We start from the raw sequence: 23,181 nt of genomic DNA, 5'->3' as shown, positions 1-23,181 counted from the left end.
AGAAAAAGCACTTGATGCAAGCTCAATTTAAAGAGAAGCATGAAAAAGTTTACCATCTGTGAAAGGTGAGAAGTTAATTTAACTTGTAAGAAAAACAATAATCATTGTCTATGTTTTCGAAAGTTCAATAACAGGTGCTTAGAACAGACAGCTACTCAGCCCCTGAAACCTGTTCCCAGATTTGTTTCTTAACCTAACCCACCCCGTTTGTGCATTCATTCACAGGATGTGGATGCTGCTGACTGGATCAGCTTTATTGCCCTCCCCTAGTTGTCCTTAACAAGGTGCCTTCTCGATCAGTTGTATGAAAAATCTTTCCCTTGTGTGAGCTGTTTCACATATGAGATGTTTTTGTGTGAGTAGTGTTGTAATGCTGAGATTTGCAAAATGGGAACAACACAATACACAGTAAGTATCAGAAACAGAATGGAACATATTTTGGTATCCATCTGCCATAGGTAAACCTCCAATGCCAATAGGGAGTGAGTTTGAATGAATTCCTTATGACTTGTTCTTATGTAATAAAAATGTAATTTCTATTTTGAAACTTTGTTGATTTTCCAGTTTCTTCTGATTTTTCCTTTTGAGCTGAGAGTTCCAGATTTCCACTTCCCTTTCTATGAAGGAGTTCTTCCTGACATTGTCTCTGAATGGTGTGTGTTTATTTTTAACATTCTGTACACTTGTCCTTGAATCTCCTACCAGAGGAAATAGTTTCTCTCAATCACCTGAAGCAATTGCTTTGAAAATCTTAAACCCATCTGTTCCATCATCCTTAATCTGAAATACTCCATAACATGCAAGCCAGATTCTCCTCCAGATAATGCTGTTAGACTGATGATTCAGTCCAGCACAGATTCTATATACTACCAGGGGCCATCAGTGCTCAGGAAGCCATGAGTTGGTAAGGAGTAGTTATGTTCTGAAGGGACCAGAGAATTCTTTTATTAAGCTGTTCACCTTAGCACTTTTTTGTACTTCAAACAGATTCTGGTCATGCCAGAATGGAGTGCATGTATGCAAATGGCATCTAAAAATAAACAGTTTTATGAAAAACCTGTCTTAAGTATGAACCGTTTTTGCATATGAGAGAGTATCGTTTAGGTGGTGTCAGAAATGTTGATAAAATACAGTAAGCAACAAATACAATGGAAAAGCAGGGAGACACAAATAGCTTTTTGTAGGAGGAGATTGTGTCAAAAACCGAGAACTTCCTGAGGAAGTGGATGTGGGCACAGTTGCACCATTTAAGAGACCTGGATAAGTCCATGAATAGGAAAGACTTGGAGGAATATGGGCCAGGAGCGGGCAGGTGGGACTAGGTTAGTTTGGGGATTGTTGTTGGCATGGGCTCGTTGGACCAAAGGATCTGTTTCTGTGCTGTATGATTTTAAAAACTGTAACTGTACAGGTTTACAAGACAAAGGAGACATTCAACCCATTGTATCTATGCTTTTTTTTAGAATAATTCAAAAGTAATCTTGCTATCCTACCTTTATCTACTTGCTCTGCTTCAAATATTCCTTAAGGTCTCTTCCTTGACAACTCTGTTGCAAAGGACTGCTGAGAATGAAAGTGCTTTGCCAGAGTTGTACTGAAGTGGATGAGGACATTGTTGACATTTTTAACTTGATAACCATTCATTACTGACTTGTAATTTGAAGAAATGGCCAGGCCATATTCATTCATAGTTTTAAAATAAACTCCATTAAATCTTTTTGGTTTCTATGTGTTGGTTTAACTAGCAAGTATCTTGAGGTGCTCCTTAACTTCAATGTCTCTTCCTAGAGAAATTTGCATTCCTACCATGGGCATTCCAAAATTTTAAATAATCCACTGTGATCAAATCAGTGTTTTGTTGAACTGTCTTAGTCTTCACTGTTGTATTGTTAATAAAATGCAGTTGCCTTTTTTAATTAATAAATTTACCTATATCCTCTTTGAGGGAAACACCTGGTGCCTGTCATCATCATCTCCACCTTTCACTGATTTTCTGTAGAGAGAATCCTGACTAGTTTCTCGTCCCATCTCAAATTGTCTCCCTGATTCTTCTTGCCTTACACCAAACATAACCCCTGAAATTCAGTTTCCAATTCACAAGGTCAAATTGTCTCTAAGCTGAGAACAAAACTGGGTGCACAACATGCAATCCTGGTCCAATCCAGACAGCTGCACTTTACCCAAAGTGTTAAATTCCTGTTTGTTAACCAGTTCATATCATATGGCTACACTTATGTCATGTGTCTGTATTCTTTGAACAAGCTCCTTGAGATACCCTATCTAAAGCACTCTTCAAAAAAGACTTAAGCAGTACGAGCTTGTTTTTTGCAATTGCCTTTTCCTCAGATTCTCCTAGTTTAAAAGTGTAACCTGCTTGTGACTTGCAAATATTGCAAGTTTGCAAATATTGAATAACCCATACATTATGTTCTAATTTTCCCTTGAATGATGGATTCTAAGAGTTTGCTCACATCACAGTTGATATTGGACTTGGTGATCTGTCGTTCTCCCCTTCATCTTTGCCTTTAATAAGCATGATACTGCAACTATCGTCCAATTCATCAGTGCAATTTGTAGATTTACGGAAGATAGCAAACAGACTGAGCATAAACTTTCTGCCTTCTCTTTGATTTCTTTCAGCAACTTGCCTGCTCCTTGTTTTTATCAGAAGGTGACATCAGGACTATTTTATGTTTTCAGTAATTTAACCAGGTAATTCGCATCCAACCAGTTAGCTTGGTTGGTTAGAGTATGCCAATTGATGACTGTCTATAACATTCTTGTTTGCTCCACTTGTGATAGCATGGTATCACTGAGCCTTGATTAGCAAACCTAGGATAATGAGAACTTTACATGAAAGTGTTCAGATTCCTCAACCCCAGTATAAGGGCCTTTCATCAATGTCGTCATAAACCACCTCCTCCTCCTGCACTGGGTTTGGTGTTATAATCTATGTCACTGAGAGGCCCTTGATTCCAAGCAATTTATGAACAAAGCTGAGGTTCCAATCCATGAAAATTGTGGTGTTCCTTTGGATTGATTGGTTTCTCTTCTGTTTTCAGCCTCAAGGGATAGGTGAACCGAGTGTTTATCATGCCGTGATTGTCATCTTTTTAGAGTTCTTCGCTTGGGGATTGCTGACAACTCCTATGCTAACTGTGAGTACAACGCATGCACAGACTGATGTATTTAAAATGAGTGTTTGATACATACATCAATGTCTTGATGATATGGCATAATCCAGTGGTAATGTCACTGGAATAGTCATTAAGAGTTGAGGAAGATAAAATAATATTCTGGGAGCATGTGTTCAAGTGCCCCTGGGACAGCTGGTAGACTTTAAATTCAGCTAAGAGTTCCGGAATATAAATAAGTGGTATTTCAGTATGGCAACTGTGAAATTATAATAAATTATTATATCCATGTGTACCTTGTTAGGGAAGAAATCTCTCCCTACCTTTTCTAGCTGGCATACAACTCTGCTCAATAATGTTGTTGACTCTTAATTACTGTCTGAAATGCCCAATGAGTAATTTGGTTCAAGGGTAATTGGGGATGGAAACTAAATGTTGGCCTTGCCAATAACACTAAGACCTGCCCATTGGGCAAGTTGCATTGTTGGTTTCTCAGCTGAATTGGTTAACTCTTCACTTTCCTGGAGAAATAATGTGACTGATTGCTGTGACATAATGTGACTGATTGCTGTGACATAATGTGACTGATTGCTGTGACATAATGTGACTGATTGCTGTGACATAATGTGACTACTAACATGCACAAGTAGCCAGTTAGCGTTCTCTGACCAGATTCTCATAGGATGATCACTGACAGGCAATTGGTGCCACTGCCAATATGTGGCTGCATTGTCCCAGTGCATTTGCACATATTTGGATGTCAAGTATTTTAAATTCCTCAATGCAATGAGCCAGGCTCTTGTCTACTGGCAGAGCAATAATGCCTGTAACTCAACATACTTCCACTCCTGCTCACACTTCAGTGATCTCTGCTGGAAAGTGCATTGTGAATATTGTTCAGGACCAGGAGACAAGCTGTTGAGATAGACCTCTGGATTTTATTTTGGCAAACTACTTTCAAGTTATCACTTTGAAGGTTTTGAAGAAAGGTAGATACAGGAAAATTTTAGGGGAGGTGAGTGCTTGAGGTTTTAATTTAAAGTAGACATTTTGCCTTGATTTGTGCTGCACCCCCAGAATCAGTGTATTCAAATTGTAGGATAAAATCTCGATAATAGGAGCTGGTGTATTATTCTCTTCTGTTACGAGTGAATTACACAAGTGCTACTTCTGCTTCCAATAAGAGTGGTGTGCAATTAGTAGTAACACCAACGCAAGCTGATGGCATTAGTCAATCCACCAAGGATACTTTAATTTTATGGAATTTGGTTGCAAGACTTTGTATGTTGTTAGCTTGATATAAAAGTGGCTTAACAAAGAATTATCCTTCTGTACACCTGCATTATAAATTCATGGGATAACATGTAGTATTTCCCTTAGGTTTTGCATCAGACATTTCCTCAGCACACCTTTCTAATGAATGGACTTATTCATGGGGTGAAGGTAAGAAAATACAATTGCTGAATTTGTCCTGGGATTAAAATACGTTGCTTAAATGGTCAATTCTAAGCCTGCCTTGTTGCTGATTTGAAAACAACGGTAGCAGCAGTTTTTATTGGCTTATGTGGGAGATTCCAAGACTCTTGAAAGTAGCAAAGAGAATCTGGGAAATGAAAGATAAACCAAATTGTGCAATCTGCTGAGTTCTTTCACTATGTGGAAGAAAACGGGATTTTATTATTTGTCTGCTTTTTTTCAAGTTGTTTGTCTTGCATTCTGCCATTTCAGTGGTTTGTTTTAGCCTGTAAAAGTATAAATTACTACACTCCAGCTAGGTGGAGTAACCACTTGTAATGTGCTGAACGTATTTGATTTGATTTACATATGGAACAGTCGACCATTTCCAACTGCATCTCCCTGCCCCCCCCCTCGTTATCATACAAGTCACCTGGCTATTTTGTATCAGTCGATTTGAGCGCGAGTGACATTTCGCTTTCTTAGTCTCCATGCTGTCATTCAATGCAATGCACTGCATTGTGAAGCCTCCTCCTGAGCCCCCTGGTCCCTTCACTCAACAACAGCCTATCATCAACATCATCTCAAGGAGCAGTGGTAATAAATGCTGACCTTGCAGCACCACCCATATCCTGACCAAGTTATAATAAGATATTTATTCAGTGAGGAAGTGGAGATATCAATGTGGTAGCTCAAAACTTTCAGTTAAACGCAGTGGTGACAACCTGCAAGAAGGATTTCCCACCAATGACCCTTTCAGAAAAAGCATATTGTTTACATAATGTTATTCAGGAAACTGCTTGAATACATGGACAAACTTAATGAAGTGAGGTGCAGTAACTGCCCTCAGGCACTTGTTAGTATTTATGTAATTACAAACATTTAAATTTCCCTGACATAGACTGGGAAAAGATTTACTGACTTATGACTCTTGGGACATGTACAGCAGGGCAGGCTAAAAGTGAAAGATGTGTCACTGCCTTGAATGGTGAAGGGTTTTCTGGTTTTGCTCTTTTCTTACCAGAAGGGCTAATGTGTGCTCCCTGCATGTTTAGTTTTTCAAATTGCAAATTTCCAGCGTTGATTTTGTTTTCTATTGGCAATTTAGAAAGACCTTCTCTGATAAAATTGTGGTATGTTAGATCAAGCCATGTTTTTGTTGCTTCTGATTAACTTGTTTTCATCTGCAGGGAATATTATCATTTCTTAGCGCTCCTCTGATTGGAGCGTTGTCAGATGTTTGGGGCAGGAAATCCTTTCTCCTGCTAACTGTGTTCTTCACCTGTGCCCCAATTCCTCTCATGAGAATAAGCCCCTGGTGAGTGTTTTGCTGTATTAAATATCTTAGAGTCAAAACAAGCTAGTATCTGAGACACTTAAGCATGTTTGTAAGCTGTAATGTGACAGTGAATTTAGTGATTAGGTTTCATTTGATAGAAAATAAAAATAAACAAGTTTTGCTTCTTCATATTTACTTATCCTACACTTTGAATTGTTGAGGATGAAAACTAAACTCATGCATCAAATTGTAGTGAGAAACATGCATATGCTTGAGATTTTACTGTCGCAAGTTTCTGACTTTGGCTGCCATCAGAACTTGAACTTTGGCTAGCCACTTAAGACAAGATCATTGTGGACAAGGAAATTTGCAAGGAAAACCAATAGTATTGGATTGCTTTAGAGAAGGCGTTGAGTCGATCTCATCAAAATTTTCAAAATTGTGAAGAGAATTGACAAATTGAATCAAGTAAAATTACTGTCTCATGACATACATTTACATCAGTTGGATGACCTTTTGATTTTTTTTTGACTGAAATTCAGTGTCTACATTCTCCCTCTCTCACCTAGCACCTGAAGAAGGAGCGAGGCTCCAAAAGCTTGTGTTTTCAAATAAGCAGGTTGGACTATAAACTAGTGTCATGTGATTTTTCGACCTTGTCCAACCCAGTCCAACACCGGCAGATCCACATCATGACACAAGCATGAGTAGGAAGTAGTGGAAGGCTTTCTGGCTAGTTGGAGGGGCTTTACCTCCAAACACAACTCTGCCCCACCACTACTATGCTTGTCCCACCCCCCCAACCCAAAAAAAGGGCACATGTTCTCAGGAGGGCTCCATGGGCAGGGATTAGGAGTAATACCTGCCTCAGATTAGCTCTAATGCATTTTGAGTTTGTTATTCCACATATGGTGTTGTTTGCAACAATAAATTTGCAGCCTATCTTTTTGATATGAACACCCTTCACTTCCAGCGAGCCAACTTTTCTTACTCTTTGGAACCTTGAATACAAAATATTTGAAAATTAGTTGTTTCTGTTTGTGTTTTGCCCTTCAGGTGGTATTTTGCAGTGATTTCTATGTCTGGAGTATTTGCAGTCACATTTTCAGTGATCTTCGCCTACGTAGCAGATATAACTCAGGAGCATGAGAGGAGCACAGCTTATGGACTCGTAAGTCTCAATGTAGCGAAACAGAAAATCTCTTTGTCCTTTCTGGGGACTTTTCCAGAGTTTAAATCACTAAAGGTCCATGGCTGATTATTACTGGAGTTTCACTTGCACGCCATAAGCGAGTGTTCGAGGGCGGTCATTGTACCTGCTGCCATTGAGTCATGAGGTGTAGGTTCATGAACTCTTAGAAATCTGCAGTTTGAAAGAGTGCATTTGACATCTCATGGTTATGCTGTTTTGTTCTCGTTTGAACAAATATTGTGTTTCCTCCCATTATCTACCATCCTGTAAGATCTTCATCCTCCACTAACTGCCAATTCTCTCCTTTAAAATTGTTTGTGGAATCAGCTTCCATCACTTTCAGGTAAGTCATTCCTAATTCCAACAGTGGCAATATTTATCAACACCTCCCATCCACTTTTTTTTTAATGCTAATAATTTTAATTGATGGCCCTCAAGCTCTTGATTGACTCACTGAATGGAATACTTTTTCTCCATCTATTGAAACCTTGTCTTTTGAAAATTTCATATGGGTTTTGAAACAGAGGAACAGGCCCAATGTGACTGCTCCGAGAACTGAAGTCCCATAACAGGCCTTGAGTTCATAATTGATGTCAACCATCCAAAGCAGTATTGCAGGAATATTTCAGTTTCTGATATGGTAACCTTCAGGTGAGATGGTAAGACTCAATTTCCTATCGCCAGCCCCCACCTTCTCCTGAGAAGGAGTTAATGATTCTATTACATTACGGAGCAGGAATCTCCCCAGTGTCCTGGCCAGCATTCATCCATCAACCAATGGATGCAAAATGATTACTGCTGTCTACTGCTTGGGAAACAGTTCACCTCGTCAACAGTGAAGAACATGAGACATTCAAAATGATCAAGCGTTGTATAAAATTAACTATTTGTTACTGATCTAATGAGATATGAAAGTCGTAAATGTTGATCTTCAGAGAACCTTGGGTGTAATTATGAGACTGCTAAAAGTTATCATTCAGGCACAGGAAGCAGACATGAATTGGAGTAAAAGATTAAGAAGTCTTGTTACAATAACATAGAGCTTTGAGGTAGCACCTGGAATACTGACCGTTTTTGGTCTCCATTTAAGAAAGGTCAGGTTTGCATTGTAGGTCGTGCAAAGAAGTTTATTGGATTGGTTTCTGGGATAGAGTCTGTTGATGAAAGACTGAGTAAATTGGGTTCTTGAGTTCATAAAAATAACTTTGATCTCTGTGAAATGTGCAAGATTTTGAAGAAGCTTGACAGGATTGATACTGAGAGACATCAGTCATTGTGTGAAGCATTTGAGATGTTGGTACATAGTTCCTTGAAAGTGGCATCACCAGTACATAGGTTGGTGAAGAAGGCATTTGGCACTCTTGCATTCATCGGACAGCGTATAAATTGGTATGTCATGTTGCAGTTGTACAAAGTGAGGCCACGTTTGGAGTACTGTGTACAATTCTGTAGCCCTGCTATAGAAAGGATGTTGTTAAACTGAAAGTGCTGAAAAGATTTCCAAGGATGTTATTACCAAGGCTGGAGGGTTTGAACTACAGGGATAGGCTGGGATATTTTACCCTGGAGTGTAGGAGGCTGAGAGGTGACCTTTGGAGGTTTATAAAGTCATGAAAGGCACAGATAAGGCAAATAGCCATTGTCCGAGGGTATGGGAGTCCAAACTTAGAGGAGAGAGGGGAAAGATTTAAAAAGGACCTGAGGGGCAATTTTTACATAGTTCATATATGAAGTGCCACAGGAAGTCATAGATGCAGGTACAGTTACAACATTTAAAAAGCATTTTGACAGGTGCATAAACAGGAAAGGTTATCGGGATATGGGCCAAACACCGGCAAATGGGATTATTAGTTTATTTTAGGAAATCTGGTCTGTATGGATGAGTTGAACCGAAGGGTCAGTTTCCATGCTGTATGACTCTGACTCTACACTGTGGGAAAGTAGCTTATTAATAGCTTAATAGTGTTCATATCCTAGCAAGTAGCACGGAAGCTTACACTTTCTCCCTTTTTTTGAGCAGCTAGTGACAATTCACTCTGTCCTTGCTTCCTCACTTTTTTTCCTTGCAGTATACTGAATCTTAGTTTCCTCTTCATTAATTGGGCAAACAACTTTCGATCTTGAGTCTCGGCTGATGCAGCTGCATTTAAGGTAGTGAAAGGTGTCCTGTGTGCACGCTCTTCCTCTCCACTTTGTAGAGAAAATGGCTTTCCCTCATTGCATGCTTCCTCGTAGATAAGTAGCTTTGGGGTGGAGTTAATTGGATTTCTGTTGTACTTTGTTGTTCCTTTCTCTGGTTTCCTATTGATGTTAGTTTTGTTTGTGCCGAAATGTTGAATATGTCGAGAAATGAAATAGTATACCTGTGTCGAGCCAATGGTGTTTTTATTTGGAAAGAATAAGGCAGCTACTGAACATTGGAAAAAATGCATCTGAAATGTTAAATCAACATTGACATATGTCAGCTTCTCAGTAAGGCAATTCTGCAGAATGGGTGGCACTACATAATTTTATTACACACTGATCTTTTGCTCTTGGCTCCCAGTTCAAACTACTGCTGGGCTGATGAGAACTTTTATCCCCCATTTCCCCCTTCTGGTGGTAAAAGGTCAAATTGATAATTGTGAATAGACTAGTGCAGTCAGGAGTGCTTCTCGACAAATGTGATTGGGGCATGTTTCTTGAGCAATAGAAATGGAACTTTATTTTGTACTATGCCTAGCAGTGTTTGGACAGTGCAGAGGCAGTTTTATGGAGTATCTGGCCTGTATTTGACCTCAACCCAATTTGAAATTGGTGCTGATGCGTTGTGGAAAGTATGCTGAAACTTTACTGCAAAAAGTCAACTTAAAGAAAATCTCCTCTAATGGAAAGTAATTTATTTTCTGTCCTCTCAATCAAGGTGTCTGCAACGTTTGCTGCTAGTCTTGTGACCAGTCCAGCCATTGGAGCATACTTGGCCAGGGCATATGGAGACAACCTTGTGGTAGTTCTGGCCACTGCCATTGCCTTGCTGGATATCTGTTTCATACTAGTGGCTGTGCCAGAGTCTTTACCAGAGAAGATGAGGCCTGCTTCCTGGGGTGCACCAATTTCATGGGAACAAGCAGACCCTTTTGCAGTAAGGAACTGAATCAATTCAGCAAATTGTCTTCCTATATTGTCGTCTTTATGCTACTTTTTTTGTTTATAAATATATTTATTAGCAAATTTTTTTAACTTTACAAACATATAAACTTATTGAAAATTACAATCAATAACAAATATCAGTATCTTTATACTACTTTTAATAGACTACTTAAATTATAGTTCCAGACTTGCATTGTTGGCATTCTGTCCCATACTGAATTGTGCTGATCTGTTCTACTGCTAGCTGTCTGCCTTCATAGCATTGATTCATAACATCCACGCATTCATTCATTGTGGTGCTGTAACCCCCTCTGGTACTACATGAACGTAGAATTTTTTTTCCTGAACTCTTCCAACCTGTCATGTCTTTAACCACCTTCAAAGACCTTGGTTTTACTCTTAAACATGTTTTCAGGAATTAGAACACAATCAGCCAGTTTCAGTAAAATACTTAGAGAAATTTTGGTCTCTAAGGTTGTCAACAAAATGATAACTATTCTCTACTGCTTGGTTTTATAACTTGGCACAAATGAGGAAGGCTGTGGTTATTAAAGATCAGGCGTCTTGGCTCTAAGGCATTTCTGCAGAGATTCCTCAGGGTAGTGTCCTAGAGGAGAAAGTGAGGTCTGCAGATGCTGGAGATCAGAGCTGGAAATGTGTTGCTGGAAAAGCGCAGCAGGTCAGGCAGCATCCAGGGAACAGGAGAATCGACGTTTCGGGCATAAGCCCGTCTTCAGGAATGAGGAAAGTTTGTCCAGCAGGTTAAGATAAAAGGTAGGGAGGAGGGACTTGGGGGAGGGGCGTCGGAAATGTGATAGGTGGAAAGAGGTCAAGGTGAGGATGATAGGTCAGACTGGGGTGGGGGCGGAGAGGTCGGGAAGAAGATTGCAGGTTAGGGAGGCGGTGCTGAATTTGATGGATTTGACTGAGACAGGGTGGGGGGAGGGGAAATGAGGAAACTGGTGAAATCCGAGTTCATCCCTTGTGGTTGGAGGGTTCCTAGCCGGAAGATGAGGTGTTCTTCCTCCAACCATCGTTTTGTTGTGGTCTGACGATGGAGGAGTCCAAAGACCTGCATATCCTTGGTGGAGTGGGAGGGGGAATTGAAATGTTGAGCTACAGGGTGGTTGGGTTGGTTGGTCCGGGTGTCCCAGAGGTGTTCTCTGAAACGCTCCGCAAGTAGCCGGCCTGTCTCCCCAATATAGAGGAGGCCACATCGGGTGCAGAGGATGCAATAGATGATATGTGTGGAGGTGCAGGTGAATCTGTGGCGGATATGGAAGTTTCCTTTGGGGCCTTGGAGGGAGGTGAGGGGGGAGGTGTGGGCGCAAGTCTTGCACCTCCTGCGGTTGCAGGGGAAGGTGCCGGGAGTGGAGGTTGGGTTGGTGGGGGGTGTGGATCTGACGAGGGACAGATCAGAGACTGAAAATCCTGAAGCAAGTATCTCAGCACTTGATTCCACAAAGTGTTCACCATCCGCAAAGTACAAGAGAGACACATGATGGAATATTCCCCACTTGTTTAGTTGAGTGCAGCTCCAAAAAACATTCAAATCTTGACACTATTCAGGACAGATTGATGCCACATCCACAAACTTTCACTCCCTTCACCATCAACACTTAGTAACAGCAGTGTATACCATCTACAAGATACACCAAGGCTATATCCTAAACTCATTGCTACTACTATCTAGAAGGATAACAGATGGGGACGACACCACCTGCATATTCCCCACCTGAGCCACTCCTTATCCTGATTTGGCAATACATTGTCATTCCTTCAGTGTGGCTACATCAAAATCCTGGAATCTAACAGCACTCTGCTTGTGTGTACATCAAATGGATTGTGGCGGTTCAAGAAACCAACTAATCACTTTCCCAAAAGCACATGAAGATGGGCAACATTTGCTAACACAGCCACCAATGCCCATACCCCATGATTTTTAAAAAGAAAGTAATGTTTGGATGCTGATATTCTTTCAATGAAGTTGAGATATGCAATCCTTTCGTTTCTGCATTTTTAAAATGTTCAACAGTTGTGCATAGGATGCTCGTTGAATCAACCGGACTAGGTTTGCATTTTCGTAACTTTTTAAAATCCTGTTTTGTTTCAGTCTTTGAAGAAAGTGGGTCAGGATTCAACAGTTCTGCTGATCTGTATCACAGTGTTTCTCTCGTACCTGCCTGAAGCAGGCCAGTATTCCAGCTTCTTTCTTTATCTCAGACAGGTAAAGTGGCCCAGTTTTTAAAAAAAAAATTAAAACCAACCATTACCTCCGGAATGAATGCTAATAGTTTCCTGTTTGTTTAATTCCCACATGTCTTGCTCACCATCCCCTGGGTGGTCTGTAAGGGAATATTGTATTCTTTCATCTTGAGGCATGTTATCAGCACTTCGTTGATAGCTGAGTGTGTAACTTGAGTTTAATTCCCGTGGTGTGCTGAGTTAGCTGATCACTGGTTGGTGCAGCAAGGGTGTGGCATTTGGCCTTGTTGACTCGGGTTTAAATGCTATGTTTAAAAGTCCTAGGTTTTAATTTTGAGTCCCCAGTGTAGAAACTTCACCACCTTCAAATTGGCTGGAGTGCGTGAGCTCAAAAACATTGTAACTCTCGATTTAACAATCATTATAATTGTTATGAATTCTGCATCACAACATTACTAGCTTCTTTCATCGTTGTTCGTTCTGTGATGGTTGAACACTGCGTTCCCTTCCTAGTTTGATTCCTGATCGCATTTTTTCTACTATTCCGTAAAGGATGTGAATAAATGTGATGCTTGCATGTGCACAGGCATGTGGGAGATAGTATTCGTGTTGGTGAAGAAGTTCCCTATTGTGCATGAGAATCAACAATAAATGTTGGTGTTAGATGGGGAAAGATGAGAGGAGGCATGTCGAGCATAACCTCTTGTTGGACTGGCTTGTTTTTGACCTGTAAACGTGGACATTTTTCATCTGTTTTCTTATTTGTTGGGTGCTTTTGTTTTCTCTAGGTAATTGGATTTTCTTCAGAGACTGTCGCTGCCTTTATTGCAGTTGTGGGAATCCTTTCCATTTTAGCACAAGTGAGTGCTTTCTGACTAAAGGAGGAACACTTTAAGCACAGTATGCATATAGAGATCCAACATATTTTTTAATTTGGCTTTTGCTGATCAAATATTAATTTCACTTGTATTTGTTTCACAGACTGTAGTCCTTGGTATTCTGATGAGGTCCATAGGGCATAAGAATACTATACTCCTGGGTCTTGGCTTCCAGATTCTCCAGCTAGCTTGGTATGGCTTTGGGTCTCAGCCCTGGTATGTATGTGTTTCCTTTGAATAATTAAACAAGCATAAGAAATAAGCGAATGTGAAGTTTATTGAGGCCCGTAATTCTCCTCCATCATTCAAAAAGATGTTGAATGATCTTGAACTTAATCACCCACCTTCCTGGATGATTATAAGTCCCATGATTCCCTTATAATACAAAATACATCAATCTCAGCCTCACATATGCTCAACAGCTAAGCATCCATAGACCTCCGGGAACTCCAATGATCAACATTCCCCGAGTCAGGAATTGCCTTACCTTTGCCCTAATTAGGTGGCACGGTGGCTCAGTGATTAGAACTGCTGCCTCACAGTGCCAGAGACCCGGGTTCAATTCCCGCCTCAGGCAACTGTCTGTGTGGAGTTTGCATGTTCTCCCCATGTCTGCGTGAGTTTCCTCCGGGTGCTCCGGTTTCTTCCTACAGTCCAAAAATGTGCAGGCTAGGTGAATTGGCCATGCTAAATTGCCTGTAGTGTTAGGTGAAGGGGTAAATGTAGGGGAATGGGTGGGTTGCTCTTCGAAGGGTCAGTGTGGACTTGTTGGGCTGAAGGGCCTGTTTCCACACTAAGTAATCTAATCTAGTGACCCCTAATCTGAAAACATATTCCCTGGCTCTACACTGTTCCATACAGTTGTCATTGTCCTATTTACAAGTTTGCAGTTTTAATGAAAGATGTGTTGGTTGTAGCTTTAATATTTGAGAATTTCTTTGATAATCAGAGCAACTTTTATCGGTTATGATATCTGTTGGAGAGTGCAGAGACTTTTTCAGGATAGTGTGGGTAGTCTGATTCGGGGGCGGTGGGGGAGAATGTTTGGTGGGTCGAACTAATGAACCGATGCAATTGACCAAATTATAGCATTCTAAATATTGTTTGCAAGAATAATACCAGAGATTATTTGGAGAGACTGGAATTTTCACCTTGGAGAGAGGGTTAAAGAACATTCAGTGGAATTCTTGAATGGTTGCAGCACACACAGTCACCATTTAGTCCATCATGGTTCTGACTCCGAGTGAATCATCAGGAAACTCTTCTCATGCCTTCTCCCCATAGCCGTGCCGATACTACTTCCCCTTTCAGATCCAGTTCTATCTTTAATGTGAATCTGCCTCAACCATGCTCTCAGGCCATCTACCACCAAAGATCCTCAGACAGCACTTTCCAAATTTGCGGCCACTTCGATCTAGAAGGACAATGGCAGCAGATAAATGAGAACACCACCCCCTGCAAGCACCCCTCTGAGCCGTTCACTAACCTATCTTGGAAATATATCGCTGTTCCTTCACTGTCACTGGGTTGGAATCCTGAAATTCTCTCCAAGGGCATTGTTTGTCAACGTACAGCACATGGACTGCAGCAACTCGAGGCGGCAGCTCATCCCCACCTTCTCAGGGGGAAATACGGATGAGCACTAAATGCTGGCCAGCCAGCGATGTCCATATCCCATGAGTGAATATTTTAAAGTTCATTCCAGATCCTAACTAACTGGAAAGATAAGTCTATACTGTTTGTTTCTTGATCCTTTCGGAAACAAGAACAGTTTTTCCATATTCAATCAGGCGGACCCCTCATGATTTGTAATACTTCTATGGAATATCTTTTCAACCACCTTTTCTCCAAGGAGAGTGGTTGCAATTCAAGTTCTTCATATCTGGAACTGCACTCCTGAATCATTTGTGCACCCTCTTTTGATACCTTTGCATCTTTCTAAAGTGAGCCCAGAGCAGATGCAAATAGTCAAGGCCAAACCAGTGTTTCGTACAATTTTGACATAACTTCCTTGCTTTTGAACACTTTGCCTCTATTTTGTTCATTTTATTAAACACACTCTTGCTATTGAAGGTGGCTGAGAGATCGTGTTCTGCTCCTGCATCCACTTTAGAATTGTACCATTTTATTTTGTACTGTGTCTCTGCATTCTTCCTACTGAAATTAATCATGCCACACATCTTTGCACTAAATGTATCTCTTGCCTGCCCATTTCACCTATCTGTCCGTTGAGTTCTGCATTATCCTTACATTTCATACTGCAGTTTTGTATTATCTGCAGACTTTGAATTTACTTTATTCTGCACATCAGTGTCCAAGTCATTAATATATCAGGGAGGCTAACTTCTGAAACCAACCTTTTGTGAATTGCATGGCCATATTCTTGAATGAATCTAATTTGTCCTGAAATGTTATAACTCTTAAGTGTAGCATCTATCAAACACCACCTACTTAACAATTTTAACCCTTCAAATGTCTGAATGAACTCTTCTGTTTTCATGACATGCAACATCCTTATTGGTGAAAAGAGATGCTAGGTATTTATTTCGTATGTTTCCTTTGTTTCCTTTCTGATATCTCTTACTAACCTTCTGTTTATGTGCTATAGAAGACTCTTGGGTTCTTTTTTTGTTAGTTGCCCACGTCATATAGTAGAGGCAATTTAAAATTATGTAAGGTTTTGACAGTGTATTTAAGGAAAAGGATTTCCGCTGATAGTACAGGGCAGTTAAAAGTTTTACTTCTCTGCAGCAAATTGTTACTGTCAGGGTTGTGTGGCCTAACTGGAAAATGTTTAGGGTTAAGAGGAAAAAGCAATTGATTGGACCTAGTTGGATAATTTTTATGAAAAAGCTGGCACGTGTACAGTGCGCTGAATGTTCACCCTCTGCATATGTAAAATTAGTAAGCAAAACATTTATTACAGGTATATCCCTAGAAAGAGTGAGTTTCTGATGTTGAGGACAGGCCCAAAGAATGAGCCACGCAGACTGGGAAGAGCTTTGTTTTAATATCTGCTTATCAGTTTGCTGATCTTCCAAGGGAAAAATTACACTGGATTTTGGTGAATTTTTGTTGAACCAGACTTCTGCTCCTGAATGATATCCTGTGACTTCTGTTAGTGTTTGTGTGAGTGAGAGAAACTAATCAACTGAGGCTTTGTGCTTGTTTGTGCTTGCTGTTGAACAGCATGCTCAGACTCCATGCCTGTGCTTTGTGGTCTCTTCAGAGAGATACAATAGGGTGAGCAACATTTTGAGGTAAGCAGTACCACAAATATTAAAAATTCACTGTCAAACAAGAGGTAGCCCTTCAGAGGCACAAAACACGTTGACTGGAAGAAATGCTAAAATACTCTGGGCTGTTTTTGCTTCACTGTCTCCTTCTGACTTCAGCACCTCCTGAGTAAACCAGATTCAAGTATGTTGGGGATATAGTTTTCTGGTAAACCATTCATCATTTCCTCAGTTGATATTGGCACCAATGAATCACAAACAATGTTAAATAATAGCCACTATATTGCAATGCTGTGTTCAGACTGACAGCCAGGAGCAGTTTGCAAGTGTAAGGAAAATGAGGATAAATAGCTGCACAACCGATTCACACTGCTTTTCTCTGGGTGTCCTTTGTGCAACTGCGTGCAGCGTTTTCTTTTCGGGGGATAGAGAATTAAACTTTTGCCCATTGCAAACAGCCAGTGGTAGTGCAGTAATTTCAAATATATTTCAGCAACTTATTTTAAAAAAAGTCCAACAGAGTAACACTCACTCCACACTACCTCATCCCTGCTCTGAGGTTCAGCAGCATTCCAGATCCCAGGATCTGTGAGCCTGCACTAATTCTTATTTCCAACAGCTGACCAAATGTGGTTGTCATATTCTCGCTGTACTTTGGGTAAAGAGGTTTTTCCTGAATTCCTTAATTAAGTTTCTTAGCAATTATTTTATGTCAGTTGGCAGTCAAGAAGGCAAATGCAATGTTAGCCTTTATTTTGACAAAGCTAGAATACAAGAGCAGGGATTTACTGCTGAGGCTGTTTAAGGGTATTGTCTGATTGTATTTGGAATATTGTGAGCAGTTTTTGGGCCCTGTATCTAAGGAAGGATATGCTGGCCTTGGAGGGGGTCCAGAGAAGGCTTAGAAAAATGCTTTTGGAAATGAAGGGCTTGTCATTATGAGGAGCAGTTGAGGACTCTGGGTCTGTACTTAATGGATGAGGGGGAGCACATTGAAACTTACAGAACACTGAGGCCTGGATAGAGTGGATGTGGAGAAGATGTCTCCAGTAGTAGGAGAGACTAGGACACAAGGTCACAGCCTCAGAGTAAAGGGATGCCCCTTTAGAACGGAGATGAAGAGGATTTTTTTCAGCTGGGGGTGGTGATTCTGTGGAACTCATTGCTGCTGAAGACTGTGGATGCCAGGTCATTGAGACTGTGAGGGGTTTGTGATTAGTAAGGGGATCTAACATTAGAGGGAGCAGGCAGCAGAATAGGATTGAGAAACATTTCAGCCATGATTGAATGGTGGAGCAGACTTGTTAGGCTGAATGGCTTAATTCTGCTCCTAAATCCTATGATCTTAATGACTCCTAGTGTTGCTTTGAGTGGACCATTGAATGTGTTGATTTGCTGCTGGTTTTTAGTTTGTGCCATCCCTTTTATTTTTCCTACTACCCCAATCCTGGCCCATTATTGCGAAAGTGTTTCATACTCAGCCTTTTCCAAAATGATAGGATACCAAAACCAAACATACATTCAACAGCCTGCTGACTAGCCTCCAGGCTATTGGAATTGCAGTGTACTATTTCTTCCTCAGACAGCTCAACCTGTTTTATCTCCTTTCATGTTTGACTTGTTGGCTTTACTGGAACCACCTGCTCTGTATTCTTTAGAGGCCAAAGGACATGATGAAGTAAAACTGCCCAAGAATGTTTACCATGACAATCTAAAAATCTCAAGGTCTTATTAGGTATTAGATTAGATTAGATTACTTAGTGTGGAAACAGGCCCTTCGGCCCAACAAGTCTGCACCGACCCGCCGAAGTACAATCCACCCAGACCCATTCCCCTACTTTTACCCCTTCACCTAACACTGCGGGCAATTTAGCATGGCCAATTCACATTTTTGGATTGTGGGAAGAAACCAGAGCACCCGGAGGAAACCTTTAGTCACAGCTGGTTCAGCTGTCTGCAGTCCTAGCTGCTAAAGTGAGGAGGTATAGCTTGTCGAGCAAGAAGTAGCTAGAACAAAGGAGCACCTAAATCTGTTCTCCTCTGTGCAGAGCAGCTGATTTTAGGAAAAATAGTTTTATTTGCACTGTCAGTAACACAAACCTTTCAAAGATCTGTAAATGTTTTGATTTTTAAACTGTGTCTTTCAAAAGAAATGAGCTTTAAACAAAAAAAAATGAAGTTTTCATTTGTAGTCAGTGATGATGTAACAAAACTGACGGATGCTGCTGTCTTCTAAAGTTGACTGCTAGAGTTTGCTTTTATACTGACTGTCTCTCATGGTTTGAACCATATGTAGGTATAATGGACATAGATACCTGCATTATTGTTTCACTTCATTCTGGGATGGTATTGTTCATGGGGGCGTATTCACAGGTGCACTGTGCTCACCTTTCAGAAATCAGCTTCTTTGTTCCCATGGTGTACCTGCATTTTCAAGGGTACTCTATGTTGCTGTCTGAGCACTTAGGCGATTGAAGAAAGAGCGTGGTTGGGAGCACTAGTCTCTGCTATTGAAATGTTTACCTAGAATGTTTATGTTTTATGTTCATTTTGCAGGATGATGTGGGCCGCAGGAGCTGTGGCTGCCATGTCCAGCATTACCTTCCCAGCAGTCAGTGCTCTAGTTTCTAGGAATGCTGATCCAGATCAGCAAGGTAGGCTATTTCCTTCTCCTCCTTGGACCGTGCAACGCAGGGGCGAAAATGCTTTAATGCATTCTAGATTCTCTTCCTAACGGCACTGAGTATCCAACACCAAATTGACTGCATCAGTTCAAGAAGGTAGCTCACCATCATCTTCTCAAGGCCAGTTAAGAATGGGCAGTAAATGCTAAGTGAACCAGCAAAGCCCATAACCCCTGAATGAACTGAAAAGAGAGAATTGCCATCTTTTTTTAAAAAAAAACATGTGAGCCATTGTTGGAACGTCTAAGCATAGGGGGTGAATATGATGTTTCTATCTTGAAAATACCCAGGTGATTGTGAAATGCCATTTCCTGCAGGGTTTCTGTTTGGAGGTTTACTGAGGCAATGAAAGCCACACATTATGTCTCATAGTCATGTGTCAAAATTACTTTAAGCAACATGTTCATGATATCATCACTATTATTGTGTGTAGACGTCAGTTAGCTGGTTTGTGATGCAGATTGAGATAGCAGTATGGATTCAATTTCCACACCAGCTGAGGTTACCATGAAGGACACTCCTCCTCAACCTCTCCCCTCACCTGAGACATGGTGACCATCAGGTTAAACTGCCACCTGTCACGTCTCTCTAATGAGAGAACAGCTCTGTTATCCTTAAGGACCATGGCAACTTCCTTATTTATGCAATCTAAGGGTATACAGTTCAAAGACTCCATCTTAATTGGGGTCACTTGAAGTATGGCACGCTCCTATTCTTCGTAACTGAATAACTTAATAACCCGAAGATACATGCCTGTGAATGTAATGTTTATATCTGTCTGTGATCTGTAGTAAACATCAGTTGGTTTCTTCAATGTCCTGTTGCCCATATCTTAGTTTCTAATGTTATGATGGATAACATAAGCAATGCCAAATCAGATGCCCTACTGGAAGCAAAAATGCATATGAACACACAACAACAGGTGGGTGTCTGATTGAATGCTTTACTCCTTAAGGTGATCTGAGTTACTACAGTTAATCTCTATGCCCTTGGAGGATTTTTTTTATTCACTCATGGGGTGTGAGCATCATTGGCTTGGCTAGCATTTATTGCTCATCCTGAGTTGTCCTTGAGACCGTGGTGGTGAGCTGCCACCTTGAATCGCTGCAGTCACTGCTCTGTAGGTAGACCCATAATGCTGGTAGGAAGGTAACTCTGGGATTTTGATGGAGCAGCACTGAAGGAGTGGCTATGTATTTTAAATTACATGGTGCATGGCTTGAAGGGAAACTTCCAGGTGGTGGTGGTGTTCCCATGTATCTGCTGCCCTTGTCGTTCTAGATGGTAGAGGTTGTAGGTTTGGATGGCATTCTGGAAGGGTCTTTGGTGAATTTCTGCAGGGATGATTGAGGAGAAAATAATCGGTCACTGGTTTCAAATCACCATCAGGTAACTATCGTGTCTATGAGCTGTGATGCCATACAGTCTGTCAAAAGCAAAACGCTTCTTCAAAAGCTGGTAATCAGAAAATGCAGAAATCGTGTGCATCTATAAAGAGGAAAACGGACTTCATGCTTCACATTAATGACTTTTCATCAGGACTGGAATATGTTAATGCTGTAATAGGTTCTCAGCCTATTACAGAGGCTGAAGGTGACATGGGTACGAATTAGAGGGAAGCACTGATCTGGAGTAGGACAAGATGACTAAATAACAAGCAGTGATGGTGCAAGGCAAAAGTAGATGATAGTGGGACAGGACAAATGATGAGTCTTGAGCAATTGTAACTGACAACATCCTGTCACGAATTTCCCACACTTGTACTTTGTGGTAATGTAGGGTTACTAGACCTCAGAACTAGGGTTCACAGAGTATGAGTGGAGGGGACAACAGATTAGTACTTGCAATTCAAAAAAATTTTTTTTTTTTTTCAATTTAGTTTGCAATTCACTTTAGCTTGAGCACAAGTAAATTCGTCCTATCCATTCAATACTTAACAGTTGAAACGTGAAGAATTCAGCAGAGCAGAGTCCACGGGCTGAATGGCCTACTTCTGCGCCTATGTCTTATGGTCTTAAAAGGATTTGTATGTGAGATGGTCTTTCCCTTCCCTTACAGGAGTTGTGCAAGGAATGATCACTGGGATCAGAGGATTGTGTAATGGCCTTGGTCCGGCACTATATGGATTTGTATTCTACCTTTTCCACGTGGAGTTAAATGAAATGGGAGATGTTGATAACCCAGGCAAAGTTTCAAAAGGAAACATGCAAAATCCAACTGATGAGGTAAAGTTAGCTTAAGGCAGCAATGCCCACAACCGATGAATGAGTTTTTTTTTTAAAAGAAAATTAAAGCTGTTTCAGAAAGTGGGAGATCTTGGCTTTGAGTAGAGACAATAAGTACAAAAGTCAAGAAAATTATGCTAAACAATTATAGAGCACGAGTTAGACCCCAGAGGGAATATCATGTTCAATTCTGGGCACCATATTTTGGAAAAGAGAAACTGATTGCACTGTCTGATTGGCAGATAAAGGACACAAATTTAAGGTCATCAGCAAAAGAACTGGACAGCAGCTGAGGATAAATTATATTATTCAGTCAGTTTTGCTCTAGAATGCATCTCCTAAAAGTAGAGTAGCAAATTGATTCGTGAGGAGCTTTTAAAAGGGAACTTGCTGGACGCTTGTAAAGGAAACATGTTTAACTGTAAGGAAAGAGCAGGTCTCTTGAGACCAATAGGGCATGTCTTCAAAGAGGTGGCACAGACAAAGATGAGCGGAATGGTCATTTCTGTATGATGCTTATTAGACACCAGTTTGTAACCAGAGTATGATAAAGCTGTGTCAGTACATGAACATTTGAAATCTGTGGGATACCACTTCTGTTATGATGACTTTCAGACATCAAATTAATACCCAAATCAGCCTATTAAAATGGCTATCAAATATTAGAGAAAAAGCAGAAGCAATAATCTGCGTTTATGCAGTGTCTTTAATGGTGTAAAACGTCCCAGCACGAATTCCAGGGATATAATCAAACCAAAATTGGCACAATTGCATATGAAGATAGTGCAAGAGATGACAGAAAGCTTGGTCCAAGATACAAATTTTGGTAAGTACCTTAAAGAGGAGGTGTAGAAGTTAGGGGAGGGAATGCAGGAACTTTGAGCATACACCTGAAGGTAGGAAGTTCTCAAATAAAATGAAGAACTGAGATTGCTGGAAATCTGAAACAAAAACAAAGTGCTGGAGAACTCAGCAGCTCTGGCAGGATCTGTGGAGAGAACCTGTTATAATGAAGTGTCACTGGACATGAAACATTAACTCTCTTCACTCCTCAGATGCTACTCGACCTGATGAGTTTCTCCAGCGTATTTTTTTGTGTGTAGGAATTTCTCTTGCTGACTTGACCTCTGTTTGTTCCTAAACCAGTGACAGTAAACACAAAGTGTGAAAGAATGATTTGCTAAAGTTTGCTGTCGTGTTTCCATGCTTATGTTGCTATAATTTGGAGAAGCCAGTGTTGGACAAAGTTAAAAATTACACAACACCAAGTTACAGTCCAACGGGTTTATTTGGAAGCACTAGCTTTCGGAGCGCCGCTTCTTCATCAGGTGGTTGTGGCGCAGGACCATAAAACACAGAATTTATAGCAAAGAATTTATGGCATGCAGCTGAAATATTTTAAACAATCTTAGATTAAGTCTTTCATCTTTTAGAATGGGTTTTCTAGTTTTGGTTCATTAATATGTAAACCCCAGATCTCCTTTTAAGTCACATTCTCAAGATAATTCAGGTTTTTCCTACAAAGGGTGTCATCTCAGCTCCGATAATGCATCAAAGGTGTGAGGTTAAAGTCTCTTGAGTCCCAATCTTGAGCCAGACTGGTTCTATTTCTAAAGTGTGATTTACAGAATCTTACATGGATTGACTGTAGGTCATGCATTGTTTTGTGCAAAATAAGGTATAATTCTGCAAATACAGATTCACTCCATAAACTTTGTGCATGCAGGAGAGATGGGGAGTGAGTGCTTGTGGGTGTGAGTGCAT

The 23,181-nt window shown here is 40.6% G+C and overlaps 1 protein-coding gene across 3 annotated transcripts in view; it reads left to right on the top strand.

Moving 5' to 3' along the window:
• Positions 1-23,181, top strand: part of LOC122565474 (solute carrier family 71 member 1-like) — a 63,490-nt gene that overhangs the window by 28,604 nt on the left and 11,705 nt on the right. For all 3 annotated transcript variants that reach the window (XM_043721480.2, XM_043721482.2, XM_043721481.2), the window contains exons 2-11: positions 3,063-3,158; positions 4,515-4,577; positions 5,780-5,907; positions 6,925-7,039; positions 9,963-10,181; positions 12,303-12,416; positions 13,183-13,254; positions 13,376-13,488; positions 19,065-19,162; positions 21,251-21,417. In XM_043721480.2, coding sequence (XP_043577415.1) covers positions 3,063-3,158; positions 4,515-4,577; positions 5,780-5,907; positions 6,925-7,039; positions 9,963-10,181; positions 12,303-12,416; positions 13,183-13,254; positions 13,376-13,488; positions 19,065-19,162; positions 21,251-21,417 — 1,185 coding nt within the window. The remainder of the gene's footprint in view (positions 1-3,062; positions 3,159-4,514; positions 4,578-5,779; positions 5,908-6,924; positions 7,040-9,962; positions 10,182-12,302; positions 12,417-13,182; positions 13,255-13,375; positions 13,489-19,064; positions 19,163-21,250; positions 21,418-23,181) is intronic.

Source organism: Chiloscyllium plagiosum, unplaced genomic scaffold, assembly GCF_037043375.1.
Source record: "Chiloscyllium plagiosum isolate Xiang-an unplaced genomic scaffold, Cpla_swu_hap1 HiC_scaffold_28, whole genome shotgun sequence".
NCBI lineage: Eukaryota > Metazoa > Chordata > Chondrichthyes > Orectolobiformes > Hemiscylliidae > Chiloscyllium > Chiloscyllium plagiosum.
Note: the sequence above shows the minus strand (reverse complement) of the source record. Positions and strands in the feature narration are given on the sequence as shown.